The sequence below is a fragment of the Mauremys mutica genome, chromosome 7 (assembly GCF_020497125.1).
Source record: "Mauremys mutica isolate MM-2020 ecotype Southern chromosome 7, ASM2049712v1, whole genome shotgun sequence".
Taxonomy (NCBI): Eukaryota; Metazoa; Chordata; order Testudines; family Geoemydidae; genus Mauremys; species Mauremys mutica.
In genome coordinates, this window is record NC_059078.1 from 7,691,502 (window position 1) to 7,703,906 (window position 12,405).

Here is a 12,405-nt window from a genome sequence, read left to right on the forward strand (position 1 = left end):
ATTCCTGCTGAGTGTTCTATTACTTTCATGAGTACACACGCCAGATTAGCCTTTTAGGGCTCAATCCTGCTGAGGTGAGAAAATGGCTGCAAGTTAAGCAGCTGCCAAGGATGGTGAATGTGGTTCTTACCATTCTGTGACTCGACACGCTGCAGTAAAGATAATCAGTCTCGCGCCGACACTGTGCAGAATACCGATTTATGGCAGCACAGTTAATGTGACAGGAAATCTGATTCAGGGGTTCCTTTGTTAAGTTACAATCTGAGCCCCAGATACTCATGCAGGATCTGATTAGCAGAAATGCTGCTCCTCATGCCTCCACATTCCACCATAAGAGGTCTTTTGAGCACACTGCGTGTTTATGCATTTCTACTGTGGTTATCAAGGAATTTGTGAGGGAAAATAAGGGGGACGTTAAAAGATGGAAATATACTATCAAAATGTCACATGAACCTATGTTCTGAAGCAAGTTACGTACAATGGCGTTTAACATCATGTGTGCCTTCGGCTGGCGTTATCCAGATGGCCTCTGCTTTGCAATCTGCCTTCCAGTACATGTCGGGATTCTTATGAAGTAAAATGACTGCTGTGTCACTAATGTCATGCATGGGTTCCGCCTTAAACACTAGGTTTCAATCCCCACTCCAATTCTGTCCGGTGACAGTTTGGCCACTCAGCACCCCTGTGGATTGTTTGTACAGAAGACTGACAAAGCACTGTGACTCAGAATGGTACAGCTAGACGCTCACCCTTGTGCGCATACTGAAGCCAGTTGCTGAGTTTCTGCTGAATGCCAAACCTCAACGGTCACCGTCTCTGTATGGCTCCACAGTCAGTGCCCTGCAGGACTGAGGCCATGCATCCAAAGAGGGGTGGGGAACAAATGCAAAGACAAATTACAAATAAGGGTTTTGGTTCCAATTCCTTGGCACCAGCAGTTTTGGCACGTTTATTCCGTGCAAAGAACGTCACACCAAGGACATCGAACAACTAAAGAGTGAAAAGTACCTTTGAACCCAGCACGAGCTAATGACTGGAATGAAAAAATGCTGCTGAATTTGGCATTTCTAATCTTCAAACTGCACCAGACAGTGTTGTCAAACCATGACACCTCTGAAGTGCATGCATTCTCCAGAGTTTATATAGTTTTGCATATTGTCCTCAAAATAAAAATAAGGTTTTTGTAAGTGTGCAGTGCACTGCCCCATTCTTTATGTGGATATTGGGTATGAAGCTTGGACAGGACTGGAAACACCTTATCATAAATGGAGGCATACAGCTTAAAACCAACCAACCAAAATGCTTAAAAGCCTTATCTTTGTGTGTGTGATCACACAAGGCAAAATGCCTAAGATCACACAAGAATTGCCCATATGGAAATAAATCCACATGGGCTTCAGTTCACAGGTCCATAAGAAGGTGCAGCATGGAAGAGCAGACAAGTCAGCAGGCAAACAAATCAGTTTTCTTACTCTAAAAAGAATAAGCAGAGTCATTAATTGGGTTGACTTTTGCATTTATTTGGCTAAATATTTGGTGCACATGAAAACATGTAAAAAAAATTCATACCAATGTGCCAAATGTTATATTCTTTATGAATTTAGAACCAAAAAAGGTAAGTGTGCATCTTTCACTCATTTCTTATAGATACATTTCAGTGACTGTTGCAAATTACTGGATCAAAGTAGAGAAGACGCTCATGGTAAGGCAAGAAAAGACTTCTGTGACCAGTATAAAAAGATCGTTTTAAATTTCAAGTACTATTTTCCCCACTAAATGCAAGAAACTGAAATTCACTGTTTAAGGCCTGGGTGAGAAATACAGGATCAAGATTTTATCCTGTTGAAGTCAATAGGAGTTTTTCCATGGACTTTAGTGAGGCCATAAAGAACAGAGAGGAGCATTTATTCACATGTTCTGGGAAAGTAGGCAGCTCCATGAACATTAAGATGAATTTTAAAACGAAAAACTGAATCTATTTACAATCATATTTACCACTGGAAGTTGAGTCAGCCATATTAAGTAAAATTACTTCCCTCAAAAACCTGAACTCCTTTTCATGGGTTGCTAAATTTAATTACCAGCTCTGTATATTTAAAAAAATTTAGTAGAAAGTTTAAACACAAACTCCTAGGGAAATCTGCACTGCTTCAAACAGCACTGGTAGCAAAAAACAGTAAATTCCAACTACCACAAAACTTTCAAAATCACTAATTATTTAATATTATTTAAAAAAGCTATAAGTAATATGAAAATTTGGATTATTAGCACAGGTCCAAACAAATACTGACTTCTCTCAGATCTACATGCAGCTTAACCTGAGTAAACATATCTATTGTATATGTTGGATACCATAAGAAAGCTAGACACTGTATGGGACCTTAACAAGGAAATATTTACCTTACCACTTTACTGACTGACACAAAAATGTTTTTATTTTCCTGTACTTAGAATATGTCATCATACTGAGATGTTTATGGTAAGTGTTTTTTTCTTTTTTTTTTTTTTTAAGTAGCCCACCGTACAATCATTTACCAGATCCTCATTAAATGAATCAAATACTTATTATCTTTAATTGAATTAGTAATTTTCTTATATGGACAGTAACTCACACTAGTATGTCTATCACTATTCTAATGATGATATATTTATTTCCTTGGGCAACAGGCTGAAGGAAGAGGAATTAGGTAATTGCAGAATCTAGCTATACTTGTAGATCTACATAGATTAATAAAAAAAATCATTTCTGAATATAAATGTTGTCATGGAAATGTCAACACAAATTTAAATGACAAAGTATTTCTTTCCCCAAATAAAGCAGAGTGTTGATTAGAGCGGAGCAAATAATTCACAATGAATAATTTATTAGACAAATTTTACCTTTTCCCCCATTTACAAATTGTTCAGAAACAGATCATGACATGCTCTCATTGGTACATTACTCAAAATTATTCACAAATTTCAGCAAACAGTTTGTGGTCTGCAATGTGTACTGCATTGGTTAGTTACTCAAGCCACATGATAGTGTCTTCTGTTCCCTGATTGAATGATTTGTGTAAATAATCAACAGCTTGAATTATTATAACAGTACAAATGACTACACAATCAAAATAGGATTTTTAGTGGATATTCAAGTACTGCAACTTAGAATTTGCTTATCTAAAGTATTTGCATTACTAAAGCTTGAGCATTCAAATGTTTGTGAAAACTGAACAAGAAAAGTTTTTTTTTCTTTTCTTTTTCTTTTTTTTTTAAACAGCAAATCAAAATTCTTTTTTGGAAATAAAATGACTATTTTGAGAATTTTTTTTTCTTATTACTCACATAGTGCTGCTATTGATTCATACATTATACTGAATATTCAGAACTGCAATACCTCCTATTACTTAAAGAGTTTATTTTGAAAAGCTGGCAGCCATTAGATTAACTGCATACATACACCCATAGATACCGTAGGTCACTGTTACATTTGGAAGGACTATACTTAATTTCATCTCCAATGGGCAGCACAATCAACTGAATCACATTTCATCTGTTTACTGGTACAGTATAAGAATGGAAGGTCCTTTCACTACCACAAATAATATATTCAATTTTTCTTCCCAATGTGAGGTATACTTTTTATATTTGAATACAAAGATGATATGTTAAGGCATGGAGTGTGATACACCACAAATTATCTAAGGAAGAAAACAAATCCTATACATCTGGAAAAATATATTTATTGTAAGCAGATTTTTTTGATTGTTATTGTAAAAATTCATAAAAATACATCAATTATTAGGATTTACTTTTGCCTGCTGACTCTTTAGGACATGAAAAATGAACTAAAATGTTTTTCCAAAAAAATGTGCAAACAGTATTTGTTGGATTAGGGAACAACCCTATTGACAGGAATCAGTAAGTTACTGACTATACCTCATTCACAAACCCATCAACTACATTATTTTGGAAAAACCCCAGGAACTTTGTGGAATTAAATGTTAATTAACGTATTTCTCAATCCAGAAATATGCAGATTGAGGATTCACTAATTTTGGTACCCTCTGCATATGTCAGATAGGTAAGTTCAGCAATACTGATGACTGCTTTAACGAACCCTAATAATTCTCTCTGCAACAAGAATGTGAATGTCACTTTTGTGAATCACAGACCCTCTGCAGGCAAATATCTTCAAGGAGTCATTTGTTTTCCACACTAGCCACTGCTTTCTTTGCTGCATCCTCAAGGTCCCTTGCAGAGGTGATTGGTAACCCGCTTTCATTCAGAATGCGCTGGGCCTCATGAACATTCGTTCCTAAAAGGAGATTGAAAAGGTTAACTAATGAATACATGTTGCAAATGCTTTCTATTAACCCTTCATCAACCTGGTTTAAAACATTAAACCAGATTTCATTTTGCTTTAAAGAGAGGGGAGTCACCTAGGGGTCTGAGTCCAGGAACTCCTAAAATCTAATTCCATCTCTGACAGTGCCTACTTCTATGGCCTCAGATAAGCTACTCTCTGATAACAGTACTTCCCTATATCACAGGAGTGTTATGAAGACCCAGGGGCCAATCCAATGTCCACTGAAGTCAATGGATAATTATACCATAGATAATGGACCATGCTTCATTCCATTAACATTTGTAAAACATTTTGAAGACTAAAGCACTGGACTCAAGTTAGCAGTATTATTATTAAAAAAAACACCCCACCACAGTTATAAATTATAACTCTAAAATCCACCTGTGATCGCCTCAAAGGAGTAAAATTATTATTATTACTTTTATTTTTTAAGAAGCTTGAGGTTTCTGAGCAATCCTGAGAATTTGACTGTTTGGGAGTACCTGATGCAGGTAGCCAAGGAATAGTCTGACCCTCTGCCCATAAAGTACTTCTGCACCTCTGCTTAAAGAACAGGAGGGTAGTGGAGATGGAAGAGCATTCATTTGTAAATTATTCAAAAAATGAGCATGACATTATCCTTTATTCCTTGAAAGATACCAAATACTATAATATCATTTGTAAGACTGTACAGCTATTGAACCTATGTGCTCTGTTTGTAGACAAACACTTCAAATACACTCAACAGAGTGCTCTCATAGTCAGGAGAAAAGGCTATAAATTAAGAGAGACATTTCAGGGAAATGCATGTTTCACGCTGTCAGACTCTCATAAAAGGCAAATGCAGAGTTAAATGAGAACTGATTAATGAAAAGAGATGACTGATTGTCATTGAAGCTCTTCGTTTATTAAAGCTGCACAGGGACAGGTCCTTCGAAATGTTCTGGCACAGTGATCACATATTTTTAGTGTTTCCTCAGAAGTCTCTTGCCTGGCTTGATGAAATGCATTTGGCACCTCCTGGAAACACCAAACTGAAAATGATGGGCAGTTTTTACTTGCATTGCATGATGGGTGAGACAAAGGATTTAGAAAATTACTGGCAGACTTTCTTTCTCTTAACCCTTTCTGAGGATTTACTAAGCACAAACTGAACATCTAAAACGTCCCAAGGGAGACGGACATGACACTTACAAAGTAGGCTGCCAGGCAACTGAGACCCCAAAATGGAGGATTGTTAAGAACTAGGCAAACTGTTCACAACCATCAGTGTGTTCAGTAATGTTAAGTTTATTCTCCTGTTCATTCATTGACTGCAAACAGGCTCTACTTTTTACCAAGAGGTTCTCCATATGTAAAACAACACTGGGTCAAAACAGTGCATTATAGAAATATGTGAAAGAACTGGGAATTTACTGAAAATGATCTTCATATTCAAAATTGCGATCTGACTATGAAATCACTTTGCCCGGTATGTTAAAAGTGTGCCGGACATAATGGGACAAATTTGTCCCTGATTTCAGGCATCATAGATGCTCAGGTATGACAGAGATGGGGGCCATAGACATCTGGCAATCATGTGAGCACCAAAAGCTTCAGTGGTGAGATAAGATCACCTAAATGAGAGCACAAGGATGGTAGCCATTTTAAAGACTACTGCACACCACTCATGAATCTGCCAGGAGATTGCTGAAGAACATGAAGATAAACTATAATCAGCTTGTGTCAGGAAAGAGGTAATTTCTCAAGAAACATGCTGATTTTTTTTATTTCCAAATTAAATTATCCTGACATAATTTGGATTGCACGAACTTTGTAGGATTTCAAGTCCTTTTTCTGATCATCTTTTTCCTTTCCTGATTACATTCTTTTTCATCCCAGCTCCCCATCCTTTTTCAGGAACAGAGTCACAGGGTGAACGGTGAAGGTCTCGGACTCTTTCAAAACAACGAAGAGTAGTTGTTCAGATTCCGCCCTGGTTATAACCCCTTCGTTTAGGAAAACAGAGCAGTGAAGAAAAATCTGGACTTTCAGACCCTTTTCTTCAACAAAGTTAAGTGACAATTCTGAAAATCGATGCACTAAGCAACATACAAGGATCCCTCGTCAGGTGTTTTGGCTGCATTGGTGGAATTCACACTAGGGACTGCATCATAAGTTGTCAACATAAGGACCTGTACTGATCCTCTTAAAGAGTAGATTCTATAACTCTCCTCCCCCACACCAAATTCCTTGTTCATTTGCCTTGTCAAAATGTTTAATTACTTCATAATTCCTAGACCTACCAAAATGAATTGTAATTATATGTGCAGTTATACTTTAATTACACCCTTAATTATTAATCATGCTGTAAACATGCTCATTAGCATGCAACTTTCTCTTCGGGATGCTCATGATTTTAAAGTGTGATTTTGCTTAATAGAAACATGGAGAGGGTTTTGGTTTTTTTATAATAATTATACAATATATCGAGATAGATAATAACTCTATTCTGCCACAAGCAAGAGCCTGTTTCTGCAGTGGGCTCAAGTCAAGGTTCCCACTCCCTCAGCTGATAGAGGCCAAAGATATCTCTGTAGCAGCAGGTCTGGTTACTTTTGTGATCAAAGAGGCAGATGGCTGGAGGAGGAATAACTAACTGTCTGCTACTGTCCTAGCAGCACTGGGAAAAGAGGTCATGCTTTCCATCCCCATGCACTGCACGGACAGTCGCAGCTTGTCTACAAAGGTCAATGACAACTAAGCAGCATCTGAAATCTATGACAGAAGGTAGCCCTGCCTGCTCTGTAATGTTTAGAAAAGTCCGGTAGAATTTCATAGAAGATTATAACCTTGACATCGTTTTTTTTCCCAACCATCCTGTAGTATTTAAGGCAGAAATACATATCCACAAGCAGAAGAACTCTTCAGGGTAGTTTTAAAAAGCCTACTTAAAAGGTATCCTTCACTATAAAATTATTTAGGTTGTTAGAATAACTTGTATGGAATCCCTTTTAATTTCTAATGAACCACGCAGGATTAATCTGGCAAACAGATACAACAGTGATAACCTAATATAACTAAGATTAGCCAGATGGATTGATAGATAGGCTTCTATAGGACTTTTCCATTAAAGGAGTGTGGGAGGAGGGAGGTGAAATAGAGCGAAAGACATTTTGCTGGCTATTTTCCTACAGAGCAAGAACATTATGCTATTTGTGGTATCCGAGTATTTAAAACTAACATTTTCTCTTCATGAAGTTGCTGAGGTTAATCTACCGACAGGTCAGAATGGGAGCAGTACATTAGATGCATGCTGCACCACGTTGATTGCTCTAGACTCTACTTGACTAATGTATTAACAAAATCAATACAAGACACAAGCTAAAAAAAAAAAGGTTTTAAGCAAAAGGATGAAAATAGGAAGTTGGAAAAATGAACCACTCTTTCTCACAATCAAAAGACTGATTTTGGTACATATGAAATACAAAACAGCCTTTTAAGCAGGACATACAAATAAAGATACTTTCAACAAGTACGCAGTAAATGACTGATATTTTCTGCTTCCAGAAATTCAGTTTGCTTTTGTTATGTGATAGACATTTTAGGAAGATGGATAAAAGAGAGAACTTGAGTTATGTCTCTAAAACAGTCTGAAAGCACTGGAAATGGATTTAAAAACTAAATAATCTGACAGCATTAGAAAACAGGCTAAAAAACTAAAGTAAAATGTCTTTTATGGCAGTGGAAATTAAAGCAAAAAAAAAAAAAATCCTCACGAAACTAGTCTAACATTAACCTCCTGCCACTGGATGGTGTCAGAGAACTGTAAACAGAATTCCAGACGCAGGCTATCAAAATAATCTCCCCTTCACTTACGCTATAATCGGCTGTATAACAGTGAAAATGCACAGTATTACAGGCTGCTTTTTCCTTGACTCCTATTATAAGAATGCCGTTCTAGACGGGGAAAGTGAACCTCTCTTTTATTTTCTCTCTCTCAAGTTAATATCAGTGTCACTCTATGGATTACCCTGCAACATGTATTTTTACCAGCACATCTTTGCACTCCACTTTATTTCAAATACATAGTTTTGAATCTTAGGCCCAGAAGGGTTAGAGTGTTTGTTGTGTGTCATGTCTCAAATTCACATTTCTGTTGTCTTGCAGTACTTGTTACCACTAACCCACCAATTTATTATATAAATATTTATTTTAAGTAATGCTACCTTAAAAACCTACTTATAATTACTCTTTTTAGATGCGTTTTATTGCTACACTTTTAACAACATAGGAAATCAGTTTATATTGTTACAAATGTATCTCTTGGTATGTCTACACTGAGATAAAAACCCTGCGGCACCAACTCTCAGAGCCTGGGTCAGCTGACTTGGGCTTGCGGGGCTTGGGCTGGCGTCCAGGCTCTGAGACTCTCCTTCTTCCTGGGTCCTAGAGCCTGAACCTCCACACTGCAATTTGATTAGCCCATCAGCCTAAGCCTGCGTCAGCTGACCCCAGACAGCTGCAGCCTGCTGCAGGTCTACTATTGCAGTGCAGACACATCCTTTAGAAACTATCGATACTCAGGAATATTAAAAGTTTGAATGAAAAAAAAAATCCATGTTTCTATAGCGCTCGTGAATGTGGTGCTTGGCCATACACATGAACTAGAAACAGAATGTGCTGCCATTTTGAAAGTTAAGGTTCAGGAGTAGGTTCAAGATTTCTGCAGTCACATCCAGCCCTTACCAGGAAATAGGGGAGAGAAAGTGTTTGCATCTGAGGGTGTGCAGGAAAGCGAGAGAAATAAAGAAATAACTTTCAAAAATGAGTTCAGCATTCCTAGCGGACATTTTGTTAGGGCATCATGGTGAGATATTTCATCACTCACATTTTGGTTAGTAAGGCCTCGTCAGTGATACCACATTGTTGCATAGCAATGTTTCAAGCTCATGACACTATGTGGTGGTATAAATCAAGGGCATTTCATCTCCATTAGTATACACGCAGTTTCGAGTTAGAAATGCACAATCTTGAGGGTCTGGAAGAGTCAAGCGTTTGGAGTGGAATATAGAGCCTTTCACTTAGTCACCAGTTAATTTTGGGATTAAGTCGAAAGTTATTGCCAACTGAAGACTGTTTGGTGGTTTATGAATTTGATAGCCTTTGGCTACATTATCAAGAAGAGATTATCTTCCATGACTTTAGAATCATAGAATCTCCGGGTTGGAAGGGACCTCAGGAGGTCATCTAGTCCAACCCCCTGCTCAAAGCAGCACCAAACCCAACTAAATCATCCCAGCCTGGGCTTTGTCAAGCCTGACCTTAAAAACCTCTAAGGAAGGAGATTCCACCACCTCCCTAGGTAACCCATTCCAGTGCTTCACCACCCTAGAAAAAGTTTTTCCTAATATCCAACCTAAACCTCCCCCTCTGCAACTTGAGACCATTACTCCTTGTTCTGTCATCTTCTACCACTGAGAACAGTCTAGATCCATCCTCTTTGGAACCCCCTTTCAGGTAGTTGAAAGCAGCTATCAAATCCCCCCTCATTCTTCTCTTCTGCAGACTAAACAATCCCAGTTCCCTTAGCCTCTCCTCATAAGTCATGTGCTCCAGCCCCCTAATCATTTTTGTTGCCCTCCACTGGACTCTCTCCAATTTATCCACATCCTTCTTGTAGTGTGGGGCCCAAAACTGGACACAGTACTCCAAATGAGGCCTCACCAGTGCTGAATAGAGGGGAATGATCACATCCCTCGATCTGCTGGAAATGCCCCTACTTATACAACCCAAAATGCCATTAGCCTTCTTGGCAACAAGGGCACACTGTTGACTCATATTCAGCTTTTCGTCCACCGTAACCCCTAGGTCCTTTTCTGCAAAACTGCTGCCCAGCCATTCGGTCCCTAGTCTGTAGCAGTGCATGGGATTCTTCCATCCTAAGTGCAGGTTTCAGTTACTGCAGAAATCCTTTAAAACTTTCTATTCTGACATTCCTTTCTCCATTTTCTACCCTATATTTTCACCATACCATTTTTCAAGTTGAATTTTCAAACTCAGGATGTCAGAGTGGTGTTAACATTAGGCAAAAAAATATTTTCTCATACTTTCAAATGTGTGCACATAATATCGTATGTTCTCTTCTCCTATTAATCACAACAATTTTGGGCACTCACATTTTTGGTAGATTTACATACGAGAATAGCATTTGTGCTCACATACTGGACAACAAATAGCATTCAAATATGCAAATAGGGCAGATATGTAACTGCTCTACTTGTGCGTGAAAACAGTTTCCATGTGCAACTCCGAAATTCTGAGCATGCAAAATTTTAGGTCTGCAAACGCATAGCCAAAAATTTGGATGGACAATTTTGGAAATGGAAATTTAGAAGCCAGTTATGCCTGTCTGCCTTCTAGCATGGACCATACACAATAACAGAGTCCACTCCCATTTGCTCCTGTCCTTATGGACACATTTGAAAGAAGTTCACTTTTTGGAGGGAAGAGATAGAGAGAATGTCGCAGATTCTCAACCAAAAAGCAGGAGAATATTTCATTTTATTGTGACAAAATTAATCTCTTTATTCTTCCCTACTCTCAGTTTTCTTTTATTTTTGACCACAACAATGAGCTGCATTTTGGCTTTAGCCCAACATTGCCGGTTAGTCTATGTAGAAACCAGTTGAAACAGAATGTTATATTAAAAGAGAAAAAAAATCCTGTAAAACTGCTGCAAGTTCTCAGTAGAAAAAATGTCTCTTATGTCTATAAAAGTTAAAACCCAGAATATGTGTTTTTTCCAGTCACCCACGAGCCTTTTAAACAAAAATAATCCTGCGTCTCAGCTGGTGAATTCTTTTCTGATAAGGCAAGTAAATACATGTAATTATAAAGTTACCATTTTCAAAGAGGAGAGTAATCCTTTCTTTATCCACTGGTAAAACAGCTTGTAATTATTATACAGCTGAGAACAAAGATTTGTCCACAAAATCCTGCTAAATCAAGACAGATTTGACTGATTAAAACTTTACTCATCAAGACATTTGTAATACATTGCATGTGGGCAAAGAGTCTTTAAAGTGCAGGCCACAAATCTGTTAGATTTATGGGAATAATCATGAACCTTCTGTTGGGAAAACGTACAAAATGGAAATACAAAAATGTGTGTTGGTCTCTCTTTCATCCAACGAAATGTAAAATAGTATCAGCTTTGTTTTAAAATGTTTTGGGGAGCCCTTATGGCTTTCACTGAATTGATTATTAATTCAGAATCATTTTATCTTCATACAAAGTGGTGGGTGTTCAAAGAAGAGCAACATAGATGATTGCGGGGTTGGAAGGATTGACTTTTGGAAGACAGATTAAAAGAACTGCTTATGAATAGGTTGGCTGAATGATTAAGGAGACAGGAGAGGGGGCAGACACATGAGAAGGGTCTATAAGTAAAATACCCGAAGGCAGTAAACCCCACGGAAGTCCTTGCTTAGGGGGATGCAAGAGGTAAAAGTACGACAAATAAGATGAATTAAACGCAACAGTAGGACTAACAGCGATAGCTACAGTATTATGGTGGGGCAATCTTCAAAGGGAACAGAGGTAGTTCCATCTCCCAAGACATTGGATCTAGACTGTTCTCAGTGGTAGAATATGACAGAACAAGGAGTAATGGTCTCAAGTTGCAGAGGGGGAGGTTTAGGTTGGATATTAGGAAAAACTTTTTCACTAGTAGGGTGGTGAAGAACTGGAATGGGTTACCTAGGGAGGTAGTGGAATCTCCTTCCTTAGAGGTTTTTAAGGTCAGGCTTGACAAAGCCCTGGCTGGGATGATTTAGTTGGGTTTGGTCCTGCTTTGAGCAGGGGGTTGGACTAGATGACCTCCTGAGGTCCCTTCCAACCCTGAGATTCTATGATTCTATGATTCTATGATTTAAACCAGCCTCGATACAGAATTAAGCGTATCCCAGGAACAAATACTACAATGGAAGGGGATGATGGATTTACGGATTTTTTTCCATCTCTAACCATGAAGATCCAGTATTGACCCCAACAGACTAAGCAACACACATGACTCGTCTGAGATAAAGGTCCTAGAC

At 38.2% G+C, this 12,405-nt stretch overlaps 1 protein-coding gene across 1 annotated transcript in view; it reads right to left on the minus strand.

Annotated features, from left to right (window-relative positions):
• Nucleotides 1-1,499: 1,499 nt before the first annotated feature.
• The window catches only part of SUCLG2 (succinate-CoA ligase GDP-forming subunit beta), a 214,449-nt gene continuing 203,543 nt past the window's right edge, over nucleotides 1,500-12,405 (minus strand). Inside the window, exon 11 of the mRNA XM_045024985.1 lies at nucleotides 1,500-4,297. Within this exon, the coding sequence (XP_044880920.1) occupies nucleotides 4,182-4,297 (116 nt within the window). The 3' untranslated portion in view covers nucleotides 1,500-4,181. The remainder of the gene's footprint in view (nucleotides 4,298-12,405) is intronic.